The following is a 26,100-nucleotide window of genomic DNA, read 5'->3' on the forward strand; positions in this document are numbered from 1 at the left end:
ACCTCCAGGTAAAATTTCATTCAGTAAGATAAAGACTCCCACCAGAGAGATTGTCCCTAACAAGACTCTTACTCTGTAAGAGGATGTTCTTCACTCATCTGGGTTCAAGATCACAATTAACCATGTCTATTTACCAACCACTTTCCTTTGTTTCCTGCAACCAAGAGGATTTAGGAAACCACCTCAGACTAAGACACAACAATGCAGACCTGTCACCTTTCTCAGCACTTAGCTGTCCCCTAGAAGTAGCTGGGCTTTAAAGTACTTTAAGTTACTACTTTCCAAGGGACTTAGAGACCAGGAATACATTAACAGAGGGGGTTTGGGGCAAACAGAGAATTCACTTTCATTTCTTTCTGCTCTCTCGGACTTAGGGGCAGAAATTGCAGAATCTGTGCTTGGAAAAGAAGCAGAGCCAGGCTTAGGAAATGCTGCCAGAGACACCAGAGCTGAGCCAGGCTTAGGAAATATTGTCAGAGACACCAGAGCTGAGCCAGGCTTAGGAAATGCTGCCACTGAGACACCAGAAATGAGCCGGGCTTAGGAAATGTCAGAGACACCAGAGCTGAGCAAGGCTTAGGAAATGCTGGTCAGAGACACCAGAGCTGAGCCAGGCTTAGGAAATGCTGCCACTGAGACACCAGAGCTGAGCTGGGCTTAGGAAATATTGTCAGAGACACCAGAGCTGAGCCAGGCTTAGGAAATGCTGACACTGAGACACCAGAGCTGAGCTGGGTTTAGGAAATGTTGTCAGAGACACCAGAGATGAGCCGGGCTTAGGGAATGCTGTCACTGAGACACCAGAGCTGAGCCGGGTTTAGGAAATGCTGTCACTGAGAGGGTGCTCAGGCCTTGGCAGGCGCTGCCCAGGGAGGTTTGGAGTGCCCATCCCTGGAGGTGTCCAGGGAATTCCTGGAGGTGGCACTCAGAGATCTGGGCTGGGGACAATGGGGCACAGCTGGGACTCCAGCTGATCCTGGAGGGCTTTTGCAGCCTCAGTGGCTCCGGGATTCTGTGATAAATCTGTGATAAACCCCCTGAGCCCCTGCTACCCTCCCTCCCCTCAGCCGGCTCTGGCGCTCGCTGAAGGCGGAAACGAGTCAGAGGCACGTTTGGGGTTTTTTATTGCTTTTGTTGTGTTGTGTTTTTTTCCCTCATCACAATTAACCCTTCAGGGAGCGAGCAGAAATAAATCGGGAGGCACAGCGTTATTTCCCCGCCGTGGCGGTCCCGCCCCGTCCCTTCACGTAAAGCCGCGTTTGGAGCAGCGCGCGTGGAGCCCCCGCTGCCGCCTGGGGAGCGCCTCCACAGCACCAAGACCACTTCTTCTTCTTCCTCCTGCTGCTGCTCATCCTCCCGCTCCGCCGCCCAGCTCGCTCCGCCGGGCCGGTGCCGCAGCCGGTACCGGTAACGGTAGTGGGGTTAGGGCTGGTACCGGTACCGGCAGCGGCCGTGCCGCGATCACCGCCCCGCTCGCTGCCCGGCCCGCCCTCCCTGAGGGGAGCCGGCGGTGACGTCACGGCCGGGCCGCCCGGCAATGGGCGCCATTTTGAAACCGCGAACCCTCCCGCGGCTCCGGGCGGCTCCGTCCCGCTCCCGGCCCCGCTCCCGGCCCCGCTCCCGCGGCTCCCCCCGCCATGGCAGGTCTGTGTCCGCGCCCCGCGCTCGGCTCCGCGTTCGCGCCGGGATGGGCCGCGGGTCGGCTCCGTGTGGCCGTGGGAGCCGGCCGCAGGCCGGGCCGCGCCGGGCGGCAGCGGCGGGTGATGCGCGAGCGCGGCGGCCCCGAGGGCTCCGGGCCGGGCTCGGCGCCGGGTCTCCTCTCTTCCCTCCTCTCTCACCGCCCTTTCTCCCTCCGCAGTAGTGGCGAGAGCTGGAGGCGACGGCGGCGGCAGCAGCAACAACGAGGTGCAGTGGTGCTTCTTGCAGGTGAAGGGGGCGATCGACGAGGACGTGGCGGAAGGTGAGGGGAGCCCCTGCGCGCTGAGCCCTCCCGGGCGGCCGCGGGGCAGCGCCGCAGCATCCCCGGCCGTGCCGGGGGGTGTGTGCCATGACTAAGCGAGCTCCCACCCGTAGAGCATCTCGGAGCAGTCACGGCGCCTTCCTCCGGGTCTTCAGTGTGAATCCCTGAATCCTTGGGTAGTTGGGGTTGGAGGGGATCTCTGGAGATCACCCAGCCCAACCCCTGCCCAGGCAGGGCCACCTGCAGCAGGGACACAGGAACGCGGCCAGCAGGGTTTGCAATGGCTCTGCAGAGGGAGACCCCAGCCCCTCCCTGGGCAGCTGCTTCAGGGCTCTGCCCCTCCAGGGAAAGAAGTTCTTCCCCATGTTGGGGTGGAACTTGCCGTGGTTCAGCTCCTGCCAGTGCTCCCTGTCCTGGAACCGGCCTCTGACAGCCCCGGGCAGGTTTGGAGGGGTTGATGGGGTCCCCTCTCAGCCTTCCCTTCTCCAGCCTGGCCAGGCCCAGCTCCCACAGTCTCTCCTCATCTCAGAGATGCTCCATCCCAAAATGACCCCTGTGGCCTCCGCTGGACCCTCTCCAGGAGCTCCTTGGCTTTCCTGTCCTGAGGAGCCCAGAACTGGGCACAGTTCTGGGCTTAGGATAACTGTCTACAGTTCTAGGCTTAGGATAAAAGGTAACAACAGTGATACGATACAGGGAGAGGAAAAAAAGAAACACCAGTGGAGTCTGTCAGGCTTGTCAAGTTTCGCTCTGACGCACAGAGAGTGCAGCTCTGTCATTTGTGCTGCATTGAAAAGTGCAGTTTAAAGGGTTCCTGCAGCTGTGGAGAGATTTGATTCCCACTTGTTAACGTTTGGGAGCTATAAATAGGGATATTAAGCAGGGAAAAAGGGCACACCTTCACATTTCTCTGAAACTTTCCAGGCGCTTCATGTTTTGGACAGAGTAGAAAACAAGAAATGTTTTAACTGGGAAAAGTGTTTTCTGTGGAGTACAGAAGCTGGGTGGAGTTTTGCTTGACTCTGATGAGAAAGTTCTTTTTTTGCCCCTAAATTTTCTGTGTTCTAACTGCCCAGCCTGGCAGTGCTCCTTTCTAAAGTGTGAATTAACTTGCAGGGCCATGTGTGCTCAGCTTGGGTTTGGGATTTTATTTTTGTTACTGGATGCAGTAAATATTTTTCCTTGCTGCCTGCTACGGGGAAATTGTGCTGACAGTGTTTTCATTTTCACGCCACTTGTTTGGCATTCCATTTAAAATAATGGCCATTGGAGGGATAGACTGGAAACTGCTCAAGAAACTGGGCTCACTCAGTTGTTTTCTTCCTTTTTCTTCCCTCTGTATGTTTGTAGCTTGCTCTGAAGTTCCCAGAAATGTTGTAGAAATGTGTATAAGTAGCTTGTATGTTTTTTAAATATTTCTTTTTTCTCGGACCTGTCACCTGTGTGACTAACAGCCAGTTCTCCACGAGTGAAGGATATATTCCTGGGCACATCTGGCTTCCCAGGTAACTCCTGAGCAGCCTGGATTTGCACAAGCAGGAAAGCTCCAGGAATCATTCAGCACCTGGTTTTGCAAAACTACCACTAAAGTTTTGTTTTCCTGTGGGAATACTAGAACTATTTACAGGCTTTGTGACTTCTTGATTTTTTGTTTTGATTCGTGGTCTTTCCCCTCCTCTTACATTTTGCCTTGAAATTGCAATTAAATATAAAAAATACACTATTTATTTGCTAATAACTGCCCAAATTTAATTTCCTAGTAAGAGTACAAATACATGGCTAGATTTTGGGCTTCAGCTAGGGACATATTTACTCATTACCATCTTTTAAATCCTCTCTTAGCAAGCTGCACATCTAAACCTGCTTGATGGACAGCTGTTGCCTTGACAGAGCCTTCAAATTGCACAGAAATTTTTGTGATGGTGAAAACCTGCTAGTGCTGTCAATTTTTGGTCTATTTTGTGAAAAATCAGCTCTCTGGAGGAGGAGGAGGACACCATGAGTGGCTGTCCAGCCTATTCCATGCAAAGTGTTGTGCTGGATTTTCTTAGGGGTTTATTCAGGAGCTGAAACTGCTCAGCCAGGCAACTGTACCAGAACATACTTTCTTTTACTGTGCAGTTCTAACATCTATTTTATACTCCATAGTTGTTTCTCAGGTGTCTGGCTTCATCACAAACACTGGGAAGAGTGCCTGTATCAGACTGGCAGCTGGATTTTCCTAACTGGGGCATTAATACAGAAAATCACTGTCTCCTCTTTGTCTTGTCCGTGCCTTGCCTTCCTCGGTGACTAATCCCTGACCTCTGTTCAGGCTCTGTGTCAGGAAAGAGAAGGGCACTGTTCAGTCTGACTGTTTCTGAAAGACCAGGGTAATCCATCACTTATTGAATATGGATTTGTAAAGGCTTGGATGTGACTTTTCTAGAACGGAAAAGTTTAGTTGGATTCAGGGAAGAGGACTGGAGGATAAAACAGAGATTGAGTAAAAGATTTAATATTAGGGATGGCAACAGTCACAATTTGAAAGCAAAGGCTGTTAAAGATTGTGTTGTAATTTTGCTGTAATTTTGTTAACCACGTGACTCCAGAACTTGCACTGTTTGCCCATGGAACTTGTAATTCTTGGGCTGCTTTTTTTGTAGAAAGACCTTTCTAAATAGAGAGTACAAATGCTGCCAGAGACTCTATCACTTCCATGATTTTTGTGTTGAATTTGTTTTGTATGTTCAAAATTGTCCATTTTGGGAGGTTCTTTTTTTGGGGGGCAAGTAAAATGTACATCGTTTATTAAATAATGTACAGATATGCCCAAATTCCTGTGTGCCAGATGTTCTGCATCTAACCCATGACCACTTGTGGATGCAGTGCTGTATCTCCAGTTAATGATCCAAGAAATAAATTTCTTTTTTCTTTTTTTAAATTCTCCAGATAGTGACTGGTATTGATTGACTGTCCTGCCAAACTGAGGCATCCCTTGTTACCATCACTTCAGCCAACTCTCCTTCTGCTTTTGCTGCCTGCTAGGGGCTGGGTCAGACACCTCAGCAGTTTACCAGGAAGCAGAACACAAGGAGCAAAGACAGCCACCATCTGATAAAAGTATATTAGTCTGTAATCCTGAGTGCAGCTACAAGTGATTTAGAAATGTTCTTTAGAAATTGCTGTTACAAATCAGTGGTTTAAAACGTTCTCATGTGTGGTTCAGGAATTCACTTTGGCTCTTCTCCTGTTCTTAAAAGAAATTCAGGCATGGTTTTGTGCTTCAAAAAAAACTCTTGCAGTAGGGGTGCAGCTCTGAGATGTCTGGTTCAGTTGCATGAAGGGAGGTGCAGAATTGCTTGCAAGCTTTAATATTGTCTTTTTTGTGTAAGACTAGTGACTACAGAGCCACGTGCTGTTTGCTGTCACCCCAAGTCACTGGTCGTGCCTGGAGGTGACACTTGTGCTGCAGAGGGGCACAAGGTGGGCTGTAAGCTGGCTTTGGGCTGGGTTTCTCCTTGAAAGGCAGTGCTTAGGCAGGAGCAGGACCTCAGGTGCCTCTTTGCCCTCCCTGAAGCCTCAGGGTTACCCAGAGCAGCTGTGGCTGCCCTTGGATCCCTGGAAGTGTCCAAGGCCAGGTTGGAGCACCTGGGACAGGGGAAGGTGCCCCTGCCATGGCAGGGGTGGCACTGGGTGGGCTTTAGGGTCCCTTCCAACCCAAACCAGGCTGGGATTCCATCATTATATTTTGATGAAATAGGAAGCTTTGGTAAGACAGAGCTAGTGAATGGTGAAGAGTTGGAATAAGCAGTGAATATCAGTTGCAGAGTTGTAAGTGGGAATGCACAGCAAAGCAATTTGGGTAGTGGGAATACAGGACTTGGTGCAAGTCTTCCTGTGTGAGCAGTGGGAGCTGCTGGATTGGTCCCTGCAGATGGGCAGGCTGTGTGCAGAGGGAAAAGCCTAATGAAAAATGACAAAACCCACTATTTTTTTAAAGGATGGAGGGTATGAAAGCTTCAACTGAAAGAAAAATGTGATTTTCTTATCATGTTAAGACTTTTATGAACTCCTGATAGAAGTACACCCAAAACCATCACAATGAGCTACTTAGAAAAAACTAACAATAGCATGAATTAATTAAATACACTTCTAGTAGGAGAAGGCTTACTGGAATTAGTCTTCCAAAGGTTAAAAAATAATACCAAGGCAGTAGATTTGCACAAAGAGTACTGGATTATGTCACGAATCTGAGAAACAGCCTCCAGAATTTCTCATGGCTTGTAGGGAAGGCAGGGCACGCTCTGCAGGCAGGAGAGGAGCACAGCTGTGTAACTGAGCTCTGGCTTTGCTGCTCCTTGTGTGCCATGCTGGTCTGGCTCTCCCTGCACTGGCACAGCCAGCTCTGTGCACCCCAAACTCAGAATGCAGCTTTTTGGGGGTGGCTTTCAGAGACTGGGCTGCCAGGGTCAGGTCACGGTCTGGTTCCATTGATGGAAACACAGACGGAGCTGCAGGAGGGGATGGCACTCAGGTCTGCCATGAGCCGGAGCTCTGGGGCGCTGTGCCATCCCTGGGGGCGCTGTGCCATCCCTGGGGGCGCTGTGCCATCCCTGGGGGTGCTGTGCCATCCCTGGGGTGCTGTGCCATCCCTGGGGTGCTGTGCCATCCCTGGGGGTGCTGGCAGCCCCTGAGCAGGGTGCTGTGCCATCCCTGGGGGTGCTGTGCCATCCCTGGGGGCGCTGTGCCATCCCTGGGGGTGCTGTGCCATCCCTGGGGGTGCTGTGCCATCCCTGGGGTGCTGTGCCATCCCTGGGGGTGCTGGCAGCCCCTGAGCAGGGTGCTGTGCCATCCCTGGGGTGCTGTGCCATCCCTGGGGGTGCTGTGCCATCCCTGGGGGCGCTGTGCCATCCCTGGGGGCGCTGTGCCATCCCTGGGGGCGCTGTGCCATCCCTGGGGGTGCTGGCAGCCCCTGAGCAGGGTGCTGTGCCATCCCTGGGGGCGCTGTGCCATCCCTGGGGGCGCTGTGCCATCCCTGGGGGCGCTGTGCCATCCCTGGGGGTGCTGGCAGCCCCTGAGCAGGGTGCTGTGCCATCCCTGGGGGCGCTGTGCCATCCCTGGGGGCGCTGTGCCATCCCTGGGGGTGCTGTGCCATCCCTGGGGGTGCTGGCAGCCCCTGAGCAGGGTGCTGCTGTCTGTCTGTCTGTCTGTCCGTCTGTCTGTCCGTGCGGCGCTCCCGGCAGAGCAGCCTGCGTGCCCCTCCAGGAGCCGGGTGGCTCAGCTCCAGGCATCCAGGACACCCAGGAGCTGGCAGGCTTTCCCACACTCCAAACAAGATGTTTGGAGTCTGCCATGGCCTGTCAGCAGCAGCACTGACCTCAAAGAGCTTCTGCTCTTGCTTTACCTTAAATCTGTTCAAGGATTTCAATCAGTCTCAAAAGCAGAGTTATTTTGGACTAAGTTGAGCACTGCCAGGTGCCTAAAGGCAATTCAAGCCAATTTCACAAGTGAGTCGAGTATTAGGGCATAAAAAAAGTTAGTCCTTACAAATTCTTCAGGTTGGCAGAGTGTTTAGCGGTGTAAGTTGAGGGAATTTTGGTCTAAGCAAAACTATACCCCTTTGGCTTATTCTCCTGATTTCTGGTACACCTCACTCCTGTGGTAACTCTTCAAAGAAACCCTGCAAGTGGAAATGTACAAATTGAGTATGTAAGGAGGCGTATTCTGAAAAATAGGTGATCTGAGTACCTTGGATGTGTATGTAAATTGTCAGGTGGTTATTGGCAGCTGTAAAGCTTGGCTCATGTTTCAGTAGGGTTGTGATTTCTATCAGCTGTTAGGAAACAGCACTTGAGGAGCACTGACAGCAGAGCAGTGGGTCCCTCCCCACTGCAGGGTGGCCCCTCTGTTGCACTGGCTGTGCTGGCAGCTGCAGGGGACAGCCCTCCTTCCCCTGGAATCGAGTCAGTGACATGGGCAGGGAGGAGGGACAGGCTGAGGGGCAGAGGTGGCTGCAGTGGCAGCAGTGCCTGCCCAGCCCCAGGAGGGTGGAGCAGGGTGCTGCAGCAGCCATCCCAGCTGGAGAGCAGTCTGACTTCACAGCCTGCTTCCCTCTGCTCGCCCCAGAGCCCTCCGTGCAGCTGCATAGCCACGGGAGTGTTTGGGAAGGGCAGGTACTGCACATCACTGACAAGCAGTTCTGAGGCCCTGTGTGTCTGGGACTCGTTAAGCTCCAGTAGGATTTTGGTTTTTAAACATTTTTTCTATGATTTGCTCTTTAGCAGGTGCTGGTCTCTAAATTGCTTCATTTTCTTTGATAATCTCTTCCCTCTAAAGGGGCTCTCTTCTTTTGACTGATCTTATTTGCTCCTATTATATCTTTTATTTGAGGAGTCTTTCCTGAGTTGCTCTGAAGCGATGGCTCCTTGCTGCTCTCACTGCCCGTGTTTGTCACCTGTGCTCCCTCAGAATGGTCTGTTGTCCCTGTCTGCTGCAAAGAGAGTTGTGTTCCCTCTGATGTCGTGTCACACAGTTCAGCACAGCGTTCCAGGGGGATCCCAGTGCCTGCTCTCTGAGTTGATGTAGGAGCACATCACCTGTGCTGATCCCTTCTGCACACCACACAGTGCCTCCACAGCTTTGTCCAGCCACAGGAGAACTCCAGCTTTGTAGGATAGCAGTGTTGGAGGGAAAGGTGTGTCACCTCTGAGCCTGATCACAGCCACAGAAACGTTCTCTCTGTCCCCTGACAGTCCATGCCAACCATCTGCCTGCAGCCATTTCCTCTCAAGGCAGGAGCCTCTGCAGAGGTTTCCCTGGGCCTTACAGAAGTTCCTGCTTTGGTCCCAGGATGGGCCATGGCAAATGGAGCTGTGCATTCAGACTCCTTTCCAGGGAGCAGGACAGGAGCCAGGTTTGCAGGCAGGCATTGTTCAGGCTCTGTGCTGAAGTGGTATATTGTCCATTACATATTTGGAAAATTCTAGGTTAAAATGCCCTGGAAGCTGGAACAGCCTCCTTTTTAGGTGCTGTTAGAGAGCTGTGAGTGTTTGGTTCCATTTCACTTCGTGTCTGAGGAGTGGGTTTGTGACAAAAGGCTCTGAGCAGCTCAGGAGGATGAGAGACACTGGTGCTGACCATGTCTCATTAGTGTTGGTCCTGAATGCAAACTGCAGCTGCAAATTCCTCCTCTCCTGAGCAAGCCATCAGATAATTCCATGTTTTCAGGTTTGGGTTTTAACCAGAGCAGCAGTGCACAGGCAGCTTAGAGAGGAAAAGTTCACAGGAGCTAATTTTAGGCACCTGCTGTAGATGTTGTGGATCTCTTTGCATTCTCCATTACCTCAGCTGAGAGCCCGGGCGCTGATACCGGTGTCAGAAATACCCGGGGTGAATCCTGGGGGGATTAAGTTAGTTTGCAGGTATAAGCTTGCTGTCATCTCCAGATCCTAGCAAAAGCTGCTCTCTGCCACCCTGGGTCCCTTCACTCCCAGCAGAGCTTGCCCAGGAGGCTCTGGAGGCTGTGAACTTCCAGAATTCTGGCAGGAGTTGTTTGTAGGGAGCTTTGCACTCAGCAGAGATGGCTCAGAGCACTCCAACTGAGCTTTGGCACATCTGTCAGGGCTTACAGGGCTCTCCTGAGGCAGGCACTGGGCTCCACCACCTTACTGCAGTGCTTGATTTGTGGCCTCTGATGTGTTGGGATGGTGTTTCCTACCCATGGAAGTGATCAGTGCTCTTAAATTTGGGGGTACAGAATCACAGTGTAGTTGCCAGCAATCCTTTTAACACACCAGCTGTGAAAACAGCTCAGAGTTTCTCCTCTGGATGCAGTGTAACCAAGTTGGAACTCATTTCCAGAAATGAGGCTAAACATGAATTTTTCTTGTCTGGAAAGAAATATTGCTAGCCTTGTATGTCACTGTGAAGTCCCAGGGATTGCTGCCCTCCCTGGCTACAGGAGGAGGATTTGCATGGGTGCAGAGCAAGTCCCAGCCCCACAGGGACAGAACTGGAGGGACAGCTGGACAAACCTCTGTTTCTAAAAAAGCAGTACCTGAGAAGAGCCTTGGGGTGCTATCCAGGAGCAAATATCAGACTGGTTTGGCTTTGCTCACCCTTCCCACATTCCATTGGGACTTACTCCACTGGCATGGAGAAGAGGCTGAAAGTAAGGCAGGGGGATAAGACTGGGCCTTGGATACCTGAGAAGCAGTTACGACCTCTAATAAAAAATCCTAGAAATCCCAGAGTTAGTGCAGTGATGAAGAGCCTGCAGAGGTTTGCTTTGTTCTTTCCTGAAAGTTTTAAGGTGACTTGGAAGTGAAGAGCAAATGTAGGTGGGTGAAGTGTTGAGCAGAGCAGGAATGGTTTGGAATTCATTCTGTGCTTTACTTGGAGTCTTGGAATATTTTTTTTTCTTTCACCTGCTTTGAGATGGTAAGAGTGCTGAGGATAGTGGGTGGAATGATTTGGGGGATTGATCTGCTTCAATTAAACGTGCCTGTAGGGAAAACTTTATAATTCATACATTTATGGATAAAACAAGTACAGGACTATTAAAGCAGGTATTTGCTCATATTCCAAATTTTGTAACTTAGAAAATATTTGAAGGAAGCGTCTCTATTTTTGTCCTGCTGTGCCCCCCAGTTCCCTGTTCCCTAGAGCATGTTGGTGACAGACTATTTCAGTGCATCTTCTTTCCCCTCCTCTCCCTGCATTTCTTGTCTCAAGCCATGGAGTTTGGGTAGTGTCTGTGTTTTGGTGCGTTTCCACCCAGGATTCTGCTTGTCTGGGTCGCACTGCTGGGACATAATGGCTGTGTCAGCAGCTGGCTTGGGCATTTTTGAGAAACAAAAATGGTACACAGATTATTTTGAGCAAATAATTGTGTGAATACTCCAGTAGAAAATGGGATAAGCTAATAATAACTTCTTCTTTTTCTAAAATGAAATGGAAAAGTAGCTTTTGTGACTTTGAAAGAATTATATGTGCTAAGGAGGCATTTATTCCTGCTGTTGTTCCCGAGTCTCCAAGGGTAAAAGGGATCCTTGCTAGAAGGGCTTGCAGGTGGGGGTAGTAGTGGAATAGTAGTTTTGCTACTAATAAACTGCCATAACTCAAGGTCTTCTTCCTGTCTGAGTACTGAAAATGTCATAAAATTCTCAGTGAAGTCACTTCACTGATTGCTTACCTCCTCAGTTTGTTTCTTTTTCCTTGGTTTCCTGCTTCTCCAGGGTGTCTTCTAAAATCCCTGTGTATAATTAATAATAACTGATAATTGACTAGTAATTCCCTTTAAAGAAAGGTGACTATAAAACTGGATGTGTCCAAAAGCTGGTTAGTAATGTGATATTGAAGGCTGGGCATAAATCTGGCATATAATGTGTGGAAAGATTATATTTACTCATTTTAGTTGTTCTAAATATTTTTAATCCAGAAGGTAAATCATTATCTCTCCATACTAGGAAAAAACATTTAAGGGCATCATTGATAAAAGATGAAAAATGAATTTATGTTGAGAAAACTGGTTAGTGTTCCTAATCTCCTTCCTCATGAGAGTGGGGCATTATTGAAAGGAATTTCAAAGATAGCACATCAAGATCAATACAGGAAAGGAGTTTCTAGGGAGTCTCCAATTGCACACTCTGGAACTAATTGATAGGATACACTTCAAACCTCAGAATTTTGCTATCTGCATCATAAATGCAATATTTGATGTGAGCAGGAGCAGTGTTTGCTGAGTGCTTTGTCGGGTTTGTTACCATCTGCCCCAGCCCCGGGACAGACATTTCCAGCTCCTTATCTCCTCTCCCCTTGGCTGGGGTTGTTCAGTGGCAATCATTTCTTTATTGCCACCTCCCAGAGGGGCTGGGGCTGCTCTGGGGGTAAGCACTGGCCTCTCTCCAGCCCCAGGGCACTGCAGGTCCTGAGGGCTTTTCCTTTGCTCCCCTGCTTCCACGTGTCCTCGCTGATGCTTCTGCAGGGAGCTGGTTCAGGAAGCTCAACTGAAGAATTTTGTTTCTATTTTGCACCTTTGGCCGAGCAGAGCTGCCTGTTCCAGGCTCTTAAAGGAATGAACTCCCTGAGTGCTTGGCTGGGAAGGCAGGAGTGCCTCAGCCTCACCTGGATCAGGGCACGCTGCAGGTGGGAGCAGGATGTACACACCTGGCAGGAGGCACACCCTGGGGTGGGATCCCTGGGGTGGGGAGCTCAGGGCAGGGGTATCCCCAGGGACACTGCCCAGGGCAGGGATATCCCCAGGGACACTGCCCAGGGCAGGGATATCCCCATGGATAAAGCTCTGGATAAAGCTCAGGGCAGGGGTATCCCCATGGATAAAGCTCAGGGGCAGCACACAGACCTTGGGGAGCTCAGGGCAGGGATATCCCCATGGGTAAAGCTCTGGATAAAGCTCAGGGCAGGGGTATTCCCATGGATAAAGCTCAGGGATATCCCCATGGACACTGCCCACAGGCAGCACACACACCTTGGGGAGCTCAGGGCAGGGGTATCCCCATGGATAAAGCTCAGGGCAGGGATATCCCCATGGACACTGCCAAGGGCAGCACACACACCTTGGGGAGCCCAGGGCAGGGATATCCCCATGGATAAAGCTCAGGGCAGGGATATCCCCATGGACACTGCCAAGGGCAGCACACACACCTTGGGGAGCCCAGGGCAGGGATATCCCCATGGACACTGCCCAGGGCAGGGATATCCCCATGGATAAAGCTCAGGGCAGGGATATCCCCATGGATAAAGCTCAGGGGCAGCACACACACCTTGGGGAGCCCAAGGCAGGGATATCCCCATGGATAAAGCTCTGGATAAAGCTCAGGGCAGGGATATCCCCATGGACACTGCCCACAGGCAGCACATACACCTTGGGTTCCTAAGCCAGCATACTTCTGGTGACTAAAGGCCTGCACTGAGGAATGAGTAAGTGTTTTGGCTTGTCAGTAAAAGTGTGTCAGGCTTTGAAACATGGCTGCATTGGGGATGTAAATGAAGAATTTTGTCATTGCATTAATACAAGTTGTAATGCTTTTTTTGTGCTCAAGTCTTGGAACTCCTTGATTGCTTTCCACATTACAGTGCTGGTTTATTTCTGTTCTCTTTACAGCTGATATAATTTCAACAGTTGAATTTAATTACACTGGTGATCTTCTTGCAACAGGAGACAAAGGTGGCAGAGTGGTTATATTTCAAAGGGAACAAGAGGTCAGTGACTCAAAAAACAAAAGTGTTGTTACTACACTGTTCTTGTGTTGCACAGTCTCACTTCATCTGTTCATGCCCTGATATTTAAATGGAGAGTTTTCTCAGAAAGCCCCAAGTTAGACACATTTGTAAGTATCTGCCCTGTACTGTACTTGGTAAGTTGGTTTCGTGAGGGTTCCCCTCCCTCCTTGCAAAAAACAAAGTCCCCAAAATCCAAGTGAGCTCTTTATCTGTACCTGGTGTCCTCAGTGTTGCTTTGCAGAATTTGGACTTTCTCCTGAATTTTTCCACTGGGTCAAGCTGACCCGAGATAAATCACAATGCTTTGGGAGAGAATGTAAAAGAAGTTCAGGAAATAAGCTGCAAGAACTACAGGATAAGGTAGTTAAAAATTGTTTGAGGATTTAAAACCAGTGGAAACAGCCACTTCTCCAGAAACACTTGAGCATTTCCCATCAGAGAGTGGGAGCACTGTCACTCCTGCACTTCCACAGCTCCTCTTCATGAGTTCAGCTGTATGACAGTGCTGTAATGTCCTTGTGTGTTCATCCTGAGCTGGGATATCCCGAGCAGCAGTGGGGATGGGAATGTCCAGCAAGTGCTGAAAAGTAATTGTCATGTCTGGGAGGAATCTGGGATTGTGTTCTTTAAAAAGTCAGTGTTCCACATGGCAGTTCTCACCTAAGTGTCTGCATATTCTGTCCTTTGAGGAGTTGGAGGGAACTTGAGGGTTTGAGCATTCTCCTGGGTCAGAAATACCAGAATTAATAATGGAACTTTAGTTCAGCTTGTTTGTACATGAATATTACAGATCTTTGGGTGCTGTGGGATTTGTCCAGCAGAACCCCTCTGTTCTCCTTGTGGGGCTGAGATGATGCTCTGTTAATGAGCACCTGGCCAGTGTTTTGCATTTGTGCTCCCTGTGCTGTGGTGCCAGCCTGTCCCACAGGTGCCTGTGTGGCTGCTCTGGGAGGCTCTGGAGCAGTGGGGTGCCAGCAGTGCTGCAGTGTTACCTGCCTGCACCCACACGGCTCCGGGCTCATCCATCATTTACTGGGGTGGCCAGAGATAAGGTCAGAGGTGCCTCAGGCACATCCTGAACTTCTCAGGATCTTGGACTTGCCTGATCTGGAGGGGGACTATTATGGGTTGGCTCTCAGTTGTTCTGTAAGGCAAAACCTGCCTGTCACAGCACTTCCTCAGAGAGGGGAAAGACAAACCCCAGGTCAGACTGTTCACACAGGAGTATTCAGCTGTCTCCTTGGGAACACATGGAAACACACATGGAGACTGAGGCAAGAGTTGGGAATGAGGCACGTTTCTTTTGTCGTGTGCAAAACTGCAGGAAAGAATCTAAAATAGTGTATAATGCTGGAACCTTAAAATAATAGCCATATTTTTTACCCAGTTTGGATTTAAGATTGAGTTCACTAGGTCAGTGACAGTTTATGGTGGTTATACAGTTCCCCAGACACTTGGGATTTGGGAAGGCACCCTGGAATGCTCTGCATCATGGCCTGGGCTCATAGGACTTGACTTCACTTGCAAGCAGCAATTCCTCCAGCCAAACGTGTGAGTAGAGAGGGAAAGCACCAGTGCCAAGGCAGCTCACCCTGAGTGCAGGGAACTTCTGCATGGGGTCAGGTGAGAGGAACCTGCCCACAATTCTTACAAGTCAATGACGTGTAGGGAGTAAAATCATGTAAAGTCTGAGAGTTCAGTGAGAGTGTGGAAACTCCACAGCTGTGAGACACTGCAGGACAAACTGCACCCCTGGGGCTGTGCTGCACCACAAACCACTGACACCAACTTACTCAGAAAGCCTGATAACAGGTTGCCTCAAATCTGATAATGCAAATCTGGGGAACCTTGCTCTCTGTTCCTTGCTCCCACACCCACCACATGAGAATAGCAAAGCCTGAAGGGTGCACAGATGTTTATACATAAACCTGCATTTCTAAAGAGGAAGGGCTGTGTGCATTGTATTGATGCTAAAATGGGTACAATATCACAGACTGAAGATTCAGAATCCAAGAGCTGTTGTAAAAGCTGACGTTCTGATTGACAGTTTCTAGTGGTTGTTTTGTGCAGGCCATTTCTGAGGGACCCAGTGCCACCAGCCTCAAGAAATGCTCTTTTTCTTGCAGACTAAAAGCCGTCCTCTCTCTCGGGGAGAATACAATGTTTACAGTACCTTCCAGAGTCATGAGCCTGAGTTTGACTACTTGAAAAGTCTAGAAATTGAGGAAAAAATTAATAAAATTAGGTGGTTACCACAACAGAATGCTGCTCACTTCCTGCTGTCTACAAATGGTAAGGGCCCTTTATTTTGCACAAAGAACTTTGTCTTTGGAATATTGTCTCACCTGTCATACACTTGGGGGTTTTTTCTGGCATATTTTGGGGTTGTTTTAATGTCTTCTCTAATTACATGCAAAATATGTCTTGATTGTAATGTTGGCTATGTGAATATTGGGTCTGTTTAATTTTGGTGCATCATGGAGCATCTGTAAATGAAATTGTAGAACTGAGTACATGGGTTAGTGGGAACAGTTACACTCATGTCTTAAAGGTATTTTCCAACCTAAACTATTCTGTGGAAAAACCTTGCTCTTATTATCAGAGGAATACATTGTTTTAACAGTTTAGATCACTTTGTGAGGTCATGGTGAAATTCTAAAAGCAGGAGTGACTTCTGTCTGCTGGTCTGTGCAATTAAAACAATTTCCTCTGATAGAAGTGTTAATAAAGCATTCTTTAAACGATGTCATCTGAAATGCTCTGCAGGAGTTTGGGGTTTGGGGAGGAGAGGTTTGGCTCCAGTTAGCCAAGGCTCTCACCATTGGGTGAGACAAGAGTGCACTCACTGCCTGCACTTGGAGCACTTCTGGAAGTGCATTCCTTAGGAGACACTGGGGCAAACCCTGATCTCTGCCTTTGGCTGGCTCTGAGCAGGTGCCTGGGACAAACCTGGTTTCCTTTAGGACTGGTAGTATGAGGGCTTCCTGTGTTTGTTGGGTTTGGTCCCTAGCAGTGGTCTCCTAATGTAATTCAGCAAATCATCCAGGCCTAGTGGAGAATTTGGGTAATTGGTTTGTGAAACTCTCCCCAGGCAGTGGCCTTTGGGTGAGTGGGAGGCACAGGGCCTTACTGCTCAGACACAAATTGGGATCTTACTCAAACTGCACCTGACCTTGTGGGTAAAGAACTCGGTCAGGGTCTGCAGACAGGTCACTCATGTCCACTCTGCTGAGTCCGTATTTACTGATTTCATTTTGTATTCAATCCTTTCTCAAGCATGTGAATTTTCTGGTTTTAGATAAAACTATTAAACTATGGAAAATAAGTGAAAGGGATAAACGAGCTGAAGGTTATAATTTAAAAGATGAAGATGGAAGACTTAGGGAGCCTTGCCGAGTCACAGAACTACGGGTACGTCTGCTCTTTGACTTTGTGTACCTCTCTGCATGCTCTTCTCTGTCTCTGTGCTACCAAACTGAAATGTGCAAATCAAAAATGGTGTTTGTGTCAGGCTCACTGAAACCTTCAGAAAAAAATGGAGATACTTCATATTATTCTTATATATAAAAACTATTAAAAAAAGTTCCTCTGGGAAACTTGAGGAAAACTTTCATCATTATTATACTGTATTTCTAAGAGGATGACTCAAAAATTGGAATAGGATATTCTGATATTCTGTGGCTGGATGAATGTTCCTGTGTTTGTTAGAGCAAGTTCCAGGCATTTGTGTAACCTAATGTGCACTGCAATAGTCTTGGACGTGCTGTAGTGGTAAGGTTAGTGCTCCAAACTTGGGATCATTTGGAGCAGGAGCCCTAGAAATGAAAGGTGGGGTTGGGGTTTTTCCTGGGGTTTCATGTTGTTCCACCATCAGCAGGAGCAGAACTGAGGCTCTCCATGCTCTCAAAGGCCCCCTCCATGGTAGAGACTTCAGCTGGAGGCATTTCTTGGGGTTTGTCTTGCTTTTGCCAAAGCTGAATGTTGAGCAGAAGCTTTGGGTGTACAAAATGCGTTGGGAAAAGATTTCCACTGCCTCAGTGTGTGCAAGCCAGGGTTGGATTGAGTGTTCCATGAGAGCAGCTACATCCCTTAGGATCCAGTGGTAGGAGGAGGTCCTAGTGGAGTTTTGGGTTGTGTAGCCTTGCCCTGCTGGAGCAGGCACCAGCTGGGGCTCTGGAGGGGCCCTTTGGGGGCCTTAAGGCACTGTCCTGCATGGGGGGAGCAGCAGCAGCAGCACCTCTCCTGTCAGTCCCTGCACCTGCTGCTGCTCTGGGCTGCAGCCCTTGCAGGCACTGCAGCCTGGGAGAAGGGCTGATGGGTGAGCCAAATCTGAGCAAGAGCTGGCTGGAGGAAAAACCTCACCTGGGGGTACCTTCATGTGTTAAAATGCTCAGGGTTTGGAGAGCCAGAGTGTACCAGGAGCTCTGGGGCTCCCTTGGCAGGTTTGTTACAGAAACACAGTGCCCATGGTCATGGGGACGTGTCCATGGAGGAGAAGCAGCACTTTACATGGAGACCATGGCATTCCCAAGTCCTATTCCTGATCTTTCCTATTAGTGCACCTGTGCTGTCACAGCCAGGGTGAGAGCACTCTGCTGAGATAGGACAATGGCCTGATAAAAAGTAATGGATTAATTGTAGTCGTTAGGTGGTGTAAACAGGCTGGGAGATACAAACCAGGAAGGCAAGGCAGGTAGGCAGCTCTGGGCTGGGTCAGTCCTTGTTCCAGGAAGACAGGTTACCTTAGGCACCCCTGAGCTCAGCTGGCTGTGGGAGCAGAGCATCCAGGTGTGCCTGAATTCCTGCTGACTGTCGATGAGCAAATTGGGAATTTTCTTGGAGACTGTTCTGGCCAGTTTCCTGACACCCATGCAAGGTCTGGGGACATTTCTAAGGGTTTGTTTACAAGCACAGCCCATGTGTGTTGGGTGAGGCACCAAGTGCTGGCTTTGACTGGGAGGTTTCCTGTTGGCAGTGTCCAAAGTCAGCATCCATGTGCTCTCTCTGTATTTTTTGTGCTCAGTGGATTTCAGAAGTGTTTAGTCACCGAATCAATACAGAAATCTGTGCAGTGCAATTAATGAATTGCCATCAAACAAGCTGTGGGGTTCAGGGCTCAGTGTTGGCGCCAGTTCTGTTTAAGGTCTTTATTGATGATCTGGCCGAGGAGATGGAGGGCGGCCGCTGAGTTGACAAGAGGATGGAACATTGATGAGTGGGATGTGCATCTGCTGGAGGGCAGGAAGCTCTGCAGGGGAAACTGGACAGGCTGGATTCATGGGCCAGGCCAGAGGGGTAGAGTCCCCATACCTGGAGAGGTTTCACAGCTCTCTGTGGCACTTGGGGACAGGGGATGGTGGTGGCCTCAGCAGTGCTGGGGGAATGGACACAAACCAAGGGTCTTTCCTAGAGGAGTGACCCTGTGCTGGGTGATGTGTGGGGGTCAGCAGTCACTCTGTGGGGGTCAGCAGTCACTCTGTGCCAGGGTGATGGGTGGGGGTCAGCAGTGACCCTGTGCTGGGTGATGTATGGGGGTCAGCAGTGACTCTGTGCTGGGTGATGTATGGGGGTCAGCAGTCACTCTGTGGGGGTCAGCAGTGACTCTGTGCCCAGCCCCTGTGCTCTGTGCCCGCTCAGGTGCCAACGCTGAAGCCCATGGACCTGATGGTGGAGGCCAGCCCACGCAGGACCTTCGCCAACGCCCACACCTACCACATCAACTCCATCTCTGTCAACAGCGACTACGCCACGTACCTGTCTGCCGACGACCTCCGCATCAACCTCTGGCACCTGGAGGTCACCAACAGGAGCTTCAGTATCCTTCGGTGCCCTCTGCACAGCAGGTGCAGCTCAGCTGCCTGTATTTAAGAGAATCACTTCACTGGGACTAATTAGAGTGGGTGTTTGAAGCCAGGGCTTAAAAGAGAATTTCTGAAGTCTGGAGGTGTAATGCAGTGAAAGCAGGCTTCGGGATGCTCAGTCTTTGCTGAGGGCAAGCATGCCTCCAGTGGAAAACTGTCAGTAGAAACATCAGAGAGGGTTTGATTTCTAAGGAGAAATTCAGGAATTGTGGGAGCATCCCTAACTTGTGGAGTTCAGTCAGCTTAAATAAGAGTTGTTGGATATGAACAGAAGATCCTTTGTTACTGTGGATACTTCTTTCAAAGCTTGTGGTCTCTTAACCAAGTGACACTTCTCTTGAAACCAAATCTCAATATTGTTTCATGTCAAATGATACCGTTAACTGCAGAAGTAATTTTCAGATCTTTCTGCAAACCTATGCAACTAAAACTAACAGAGTGCTTTACATTGACAAACCTGCAGTAAAATAAAAGTTGCAGGAGTACAGTCAATTTCTAAAGTTTTAGGTCAGGTTTTCCAATGTTTTAGGTAAAGAGATGAGGCTTATTTGCTGTGCAATAGGAAGCATTAAGAAGGAGGTTTAGGGAGGCTTGCTGGACTTTGATTCTTGTGAGATATTCTTTCATTCCAGGAGTCTGAAACTGCCCAGCATCTGTGGATTTGAGATAAGAAAGCTGGAGAAGCACTTTTTAAAAGAGCATGTAATGACAGACCAAAGGGGATTGGCTTCCCAGAGCCAGAGGCAGGGCTGGATGGGATGTTGGGCAGGAATTGTTCCCTGGCAGGGTGGGCAGCCCTGGCACAGGTGCCCAGAGCAGCTGGGGCTGCCCCTGCATCCCTGGCAGTGCCCAAGGCCAGGCTGGACACTGGGGCTGGGAGCAGCTGGTCCCTCCCTCCCCAGACCATTCTGGGATGACTGTGACCTGTCAAATCCAGAGTTCTGCAGGCTGTCCCCCACTCTTGTACCTTACCCAGGGTGGAAAGGTTGTTAAGCTCTGTCACCAATGAGCTGCCGGAGGGAGGGAGGGGCTCGGTGTGAAGCGTTGCAGGCCTTGACCGGCTGTGGCAGACATCGTGGACATCAAGCCAGCCAACATGGAGGAGCTGACAGAGGTGATCACGGCGGCCGAGTTCCACCCGCACCACTGCAACGTGTTCGTGTACAGCAGCAGCAAGGGCACCATCCGCCTGTGCGACATGCGCTCCTCGGCGCTGTGCGACCAGCACTCCAAGTGTGAGTGCCCGCCCTCCTGCCTTCCTGCCTTCCTGCCCGCCTTCCTTCCTTCCTGCCTTCCTTCCTGCCTGCCTGCCTTCCTTCCTTCCTTCCTGCCTGCCTGCCCGCCTTCCTGCCTGCCTTCCTTCCTTCCTGCCTGCCTGCCTGCCTGCCCGCCCTCCTTCCTGCCTTCCTTCCTTCCTGCCTTCCTGCCTGCCTGCCTGCCCTGCTTCCTTCCTTCCTTCCTGCCTGCCTGCCTTCCTTCCTGCCTGCCTTCCTTCCTTCCTGCCTGCCCGCCTTCCTTCCTTCCTGCCTTCCTTCCTGCCTGCCTGCCTGCCTGCCCGCCCTCCTTCCTGCCTTCCTTCCTTCCTGCCTTCCTTCCTGCCTGCCTGCCTGCCTGCCCGCCCTCCTTCCTGCCTTCCTTCCTTCCTGCCTTCCTGCCTGCCTGCCTGCCCTGCTTCCTTCCTTCCTTTCTGTCTGCCCGCCTGCCTTCCTTCCTGCCTGCCTTCCTTCCTTCCTGCCTGCCTTCCTTCCTTCCTGCCTGCCCGCCTTCCTTCCTGCCTGCCCGCCTTCCTTCCTTCCTTCCTTCCTTCCTTCCTTCCTTCCTTCCTTCCTTCCTTCCTTCCGGCCTGCCTGCCCCCCTTCCTGCCTGCCCCCCTTCCTGCCTGCCCTCCTTCCTGCCTGCCCTCCTGCCTGCCTTCCCACCCTCCTTCCTTCTTCCTGCCTGCCCTCCTGCCTGCCCGCCTTCCTTTCTGTCTGCCCACCTGCCTTCCTTCCTCCCTTCCTGCCTGCCCTCCTTCCTGCCTGCCCTCCTTCCTGCCTGTCCACCCTCCTTCCTTCCTTCCTTCCTGCCTTCCTTCCTGCCTTCCTTCCTGCCCACCTTCCTTCCTCCCTGCCTGCCTGCCTTCCTTCCCGCCTTCCTTCCTTCCTGCCCGCCCGCCTTCCCTCCCTTCCTTCCCTCCCTCCCACCTTCCTTTCCTCCAGCCACGGGGTACCCGACCTCCCTGGGGAGCTCCAGGGCAGCAGTGCTGGGCAGTGCTGGGCAGTCCCAGTTGCCTTGTTGTAGCCACCCCTGGGCACAGGTGTAGCGTGAGGCACCACCTACCTGGCTGCTGTTTGCCCGTTTGTGCCTCATAAACTGATGGGGACGAGTGCTTTGGGCACAGTGAGGCCTGTCTGCTGGCCACACTCAGGCTGGCTGCCTCAAGGATCTGCTCTCCCCATGCCAGTTCAGGGCAGCTCTTGCACCTCTGTGCATTGCAAACTGGGCTGCTGCTGCCAGAATCCCTGTCCCCTGTGACCAGTGCAGCTGCTAGGATAGGATAGGATAGGATGAATCCCTAGGAATATGTCCTGGAAGTTTCCAGGGATGCAGGGTGGCTGCTCCCCTGGCTGCTGAGCCACCAAAGCACGAGCAGGGGAGGAAAGAAAGCTTTGCTGTGGGAGCCATGGGGAGCCTGCCTGGATCAGCAGCCACGTGTTCCTGTTCCCTGCTGGCAGAGCTGAGCTCTAGCATTGCCCAGCCCTGGGGGTGCCTGCCACACAGACACTTCCAGGCCAGCTTCCTGCAGTGCAGAGAGGCTTTCCTGGGGCTAGAAGGAAATACTTGTGCAATGGGAAGTGACTAATGCAAGGCCACCCCACTGATCTGGTTCAGTGTTGCATTAAATCACTTAAAAGCACTTCATTTTTTACTGCTTGTGACTGAATCACATCCTGCTACAAGGGGTCTTTCAAAAATGAGTGAGATCTGGGTAGCCTGGGTCAGGAATCTCTGATTTCAGAGGTTGACTTGTGGATTTAAACAGCACATGTGTTGATCTGCTCCCTAAAGTCACACAAACTGTGTTGTAAATGTAGCTGCTCACATTTCAAGGTTTGTTTAGTACAGCTGTGGTTCAGAGCTAAGGAAAAGTACATGGTCCAGTGGACCATGGTGTTGGGGTCCCTGCTGTTCCCACCTGCTGCTGTTGTGGCTGATGTGTAGATCAGGTTGGTTACAGTACCCACTGCAGTTTGCTGCTCTGGTTGGTCCCCAAGACCTGTGAGTTGTGGTTTGCTGGTGCTGTGCTCTGTTTGAATGTTGGAGATGGACATCTGGCACTCTGGTGACCTAGAGCACAACAGTGCTAAAAAAGATTATTTCTGAGAAGTGTCTAACAGCAGCTTTCTTCATAAAGAAAGTAGTCACTGATTTAAAATTCTCCAGTACTGAAAACATGGAGGCCGTGTAAGAGCCGGCGTTGGTTTCACGTGGAACTGTGTGTTCTCTCTGCAGTTTTTGAGGAACCTGAAGATCCTAGCAGCAGATCATTTTTTTCAGAAATAATATCCTCGATATCTGATGTGAAATTCAGCCACAGCGGGCGATACATGATGACAAGAGACTACCTGTCTGTCAAGGTGTGGGACCTCAACATGGAGAACAGGCCCGTGGAGACCTACCAGGTAGAGCAGCCCGCGTGCCGAGCTGTCCCCCCCGTCCCCGTGCCCGTGTCCAACGCGTGTCCCTCCCCCAGGTGCACGAGTACCTGCGCAGCAAGCTGTGCTCCCTCTACGAGAACGACTGCATCTTCGACAAGTTCGAGTGCTGCTGGAACGGCTCCGACAGGTGAGGGGCTCAGCCGGGCCAGGGCCGGGGCTGCCAACGGCTCCGGGTCACCAGGGGAGGGCACAGAGCCCTGCAGTGGGCAGGGCACACCAACAGCATTGCCAGGGCTGTTCTGCCCTGTGCCCAGCTGAGCCCAGCAGAGGCACCAGCACACGAGGGACCTGCAGCTGCTGGAGAGAATCCAGAGGAGGCACTAAATGATCAGAGGATGGAGCAGCTCTGCTGGCAGGAAGGGCTGGGAGAGGCTATTCAGGCTCTTCCTGAAAGGCTGTTCACTGGAGAGGAGAAGCTCCAGGGTGGCCTCACAGTACCTGAAGGAGCCAAGAAACTGGAGAGTATTTACAGGGGCCTGGAGTGCTGGGACACAGGGAATGGCTCCCAGTGCTAGAGGGCAGGGCTGGATGGGAGATTGGGAATTGGGAATTGTTCCCTGGCAGGGTGGGCAGCCCTGGCACAGGTGCCCAGAGCAGCTGGGGCTGCCCCTGCATCCCTGGCAGGTTGGACACTGGGGCTGGGAGCACCTGGGACAGTGGGAGGTGTCCCTGCCGTGGCAGGGCTGGCACTGGGTGGCATTTGGGGTCCCTTCCAATCCAGACCTGACTTCTGTTGACAAGGGACAAAGGGATAGAGGAGCACCAGGAAAACCTGCTTTGCTCACGTGCAGCTGAAAAAGTGTCAGTGCAGCTGAGTGCCAGTGGCAGGAGGGGACAGCAGGGAGCACTGCTCAAAGTGAAGTGGTGCACTGGAAGCAGTGCCCAAGCCCCAGCGGAACGGAGCAGGTGTCCAGTGGAGAGGAGAGCGATGGAATGCCATGGCCTGGTGATGAGCATGGCCTGACAGGCACGTGTAGGACTGAGAGGAGGGGGTGGATTTTATTTCTTACAAGATGTGCCTTCCTTTTCCTTGAACCAGTACAATCATGACTGGATCTTACAACAACTTCTTCCGGACGTTTGAGCGGAGCACGCTCCGGGACACCACGCTGGAGGCGTCCCGGGAGAGCAGCAAGCCTCGGGCCATCCTAAAGCCACGCAAAGTGTGCACCAGTGGCAAGAGGAAGAAGGACGAAATTACCGTTGACAGTCTGGACTTCAACAAGAAGATTCTGCACACAGCATGGCACCCCACGGAGAACATCATCGCTGTAGCTGCCACCAATAACTTGTATTTATTCCAGGAAAAGGTTAACTAAGGATGGCTGCCCGCGGACAGAGTCTCGTCTCACATAGTTCAGCTCAGTTGTTTATCTGTAACAGAAGGCCTTGTTGTCCTATCAGTGAGGAACATTGATGCACTTACTTCCCTTGAGCTATCGGAGAGCATCTGGCCTGGCTTTGAGTTCCTGGCGTGGTTCTGCCTTCGGTGGGGTGGGAGCATCCACGCGCCTTTCGGGGAGGACCCTCCGAGGCAGAATTGGTGGACAGTGCTCAATGAGGCCAACACTCAAAACAAATGTATTTATTGATGTCTGAGCCTTCCTTTCCAGTTTATAGACCAAAAAATTTAACACCTGAGAAGAAAAAGTTGTCATAAAAGTGTAATTTCTCTCTCTCGCTCTCTGCTGTAATATTTGGGCCTTTCAGAACATTTCTCGTGCTTGATGCCTGTCCATTCCTCCTCGGGCCCGGGCCAGGGCCTGACCTCAGAGCACAGTGCAGGGCTTGAGCTGGGGTCTAGGCAGGTGTCCATGGCTATTTACTCACCAACTGTACCTATAACCACACCTTCTGGTGGAAACCACTTAATAAATAACAGCCTATCAAACATGTTCTTAGAGCTGGAGGGATGTATTCAGTCTTCTTTTTGTATTGCATGTCCTGAGCTGGTGCAGAACAGTTCTGGTGGCACCTCCGACAGGGTTTGCCCCAAAACACCGAGTTTTTGGCAGACTAATACAAACTTTTTTGTGTAGTATTTCAGATTCTGAATTTAGAGTTTCCATGGCATTGTCATAGAGTTGCAGTTGCACTGGATTTGTTGTCAGAGGCTCTGTGTGTGCCAAGTAGGAGATGGAAAGGGTCCTAGAAACATCCACAGCCTTAACCAAGTGTCGGCCTTGCACGGAGGGAACCAAAACATCGACACCTTCTCTGCTCTGAGGATAAACGTGCAGCTTCCTGGTGCATCTCACCCTCAGCCAGAGACAGACCTGACGTGCGTTAATGGTTTTTAACCTTTTTAGTATTTGTCACAAAGGGAACAGTTTATTTTAAGTATTTGGCGTAGAATCTTGCATTTCCCACTGCAGTTCCAGAGCCACTCCGGGCTGTGCTGCAGCAGGGCCGGGCTGGGCTGCCCAGGGTGAGCCCCGGTTGGCGGGACAGCAGCTGCTGGAGCTCTCTTGCTCACTTGTTTTAAGCCTTAGGTACTGTTTCTTTCTTTGTTCTTTTTTTCTTCCAAAGAGGCCTAAATGACATCCCCTTCCCCCGGATGAGCCCGGGGCCGTGTCCAGCAGCCCCCAGCAGCCAGAGGCTGCGCTCTGCCAGGTGCCTGCAGCCTGGGAACTCCTTCCCAGAGCCCCAAGCTTTCCCCCAGCCAGCCCCAAGTGTGGTTACACTCCGTTTTCCCTGGAACAAGGGCTTGTTCCAGTCCCAAGAGCAAACCGTGGCCGTCCCGCCCCTCCCGGAACCACCCCCGAGCCGCTGGGTCCCAGGAAGGTGGGAAGGACAAAGCCTGAGGTTCTCCCGGGAAAGGCTCGGTCCAGCCAGTCCTGCCCTGTAGTTGGTTGTGACACTTTGGAACTCTGGAGATGTGGAACTGGGGGGTCGCTGAAGCGTTGATCCAGCCGCGTTCCCAACGCCTGCTCGAGCCGATCCGTGGGGTTGTACATAATTGTTCAGTTCTTTTGACCAAAAAGTTTAATAAATTTTAAATGTTTACCTGGCCGTGCTCCCTGTGTTTTGCAACGTTTCCTTCTGTGTGGGAGGGAATTGGCTGGATGGGCCAGCCCAGGGGGGTGTTTCCAGTTGGGATTGGTTGGAGTGGCCAGGGCTGCTGGTTGTGGATCTGCTTTTTCAGCAAATACAAGTGGAATTTCCATAAAAAGGATGTGGTGGAATCTCCTTTTCTACAGCCCTGTTTGCTTGTACCACTTACAATTAGCTTCTGACTATTCTCATGGAATTTTTATCCTTTTATCTAAAACCAGCTTTTAGTGTCAAGTTTGGTAAAACTGCTGCCTAGTGGAGCACCCCGGTCTAGTGCAAGGTTTTACCACCATGGCAAGGG

General features: G+C 51.1%; 1 protein-coding gene across 2 annotated transcripts; it reads left to right on the top strand.

Annotated features, from left to right (window-relative positions):
* The first annotated feature begins 1,337 nt into the window (after positions 1-1,337).
* PPP2R2D (protein phosphatase 2 regulatory subunit Bdelta) lies at positions 1,338-25,751 on the top strand. 2 transcript variants are annotated; one of them, XM_071446141.1, is made up of 10 exons: positions 1,338-1,644; positions 1,862-1,960; positions 13,068-13,165; positions 15,313-15,478; positions 16,485-16,597; positions 18,824-19,001; positions 20,118-20,282; positions 22,540-22,709; positions 22,781-22,872; positions 23,785-25,751. In XM_071446141.1, exons 1-10 carry the CDS (start codon positions 1,638-1,640, stop codon positions 24,062-24,064), a joined length of 1,368 nt encoding a protein of 455 aa, XP_071302242.1. In that variant the 5' UTR covers positions 1,338-1,637; the 3' UTR covers positions 24,065-25,751. The 2 variants fall into 2 exon arrangements, with proteins under 2 accessions (XP_071302242.1, XP_071302241.1); XM_071446140.1 differs by having other exon boundaries at positions 1,339-1,644; positions 1,859-1,960.
* Positions 25,752-26,100: the final 349 nt, after the last annotated feature.

Source organism: Agelaius tricolor, unplaced genomic scaffold (assembly GCF_023055355.1).
Source record: "Agelaius tricolor isolate 1412-34295 unplaced genomic scaffold, bAgeTri1.0.p SCAF_22, whole genome shotgun sequence".
NCBI lineage: Eukaryota > Metazoa > Chordata > Aves > Passeriformes > Icteridae > Agelaius > Agelaius tricolor.

Excerpts from the sequence above, each read along its gene's own strand:
- PPP2R2D (XM_071446140.1), top strand. Across the intron at positions 20,283-22,539 it reads GTGCGACCAGCACTCCAAGT|TTTTTGAGGAACCTGAAGAT; the intron begins GTGAGTGCCCGC and ends TTCTCTCTGCAG. Across the intron at positions 22,710-22,780 it reads GGCCCGTGGAGACCTACCAG|GTGCACGAGTACCTGCGCAG; the intron begins GTAGAGCAGCCC and ends TCCCTCCCCCAG.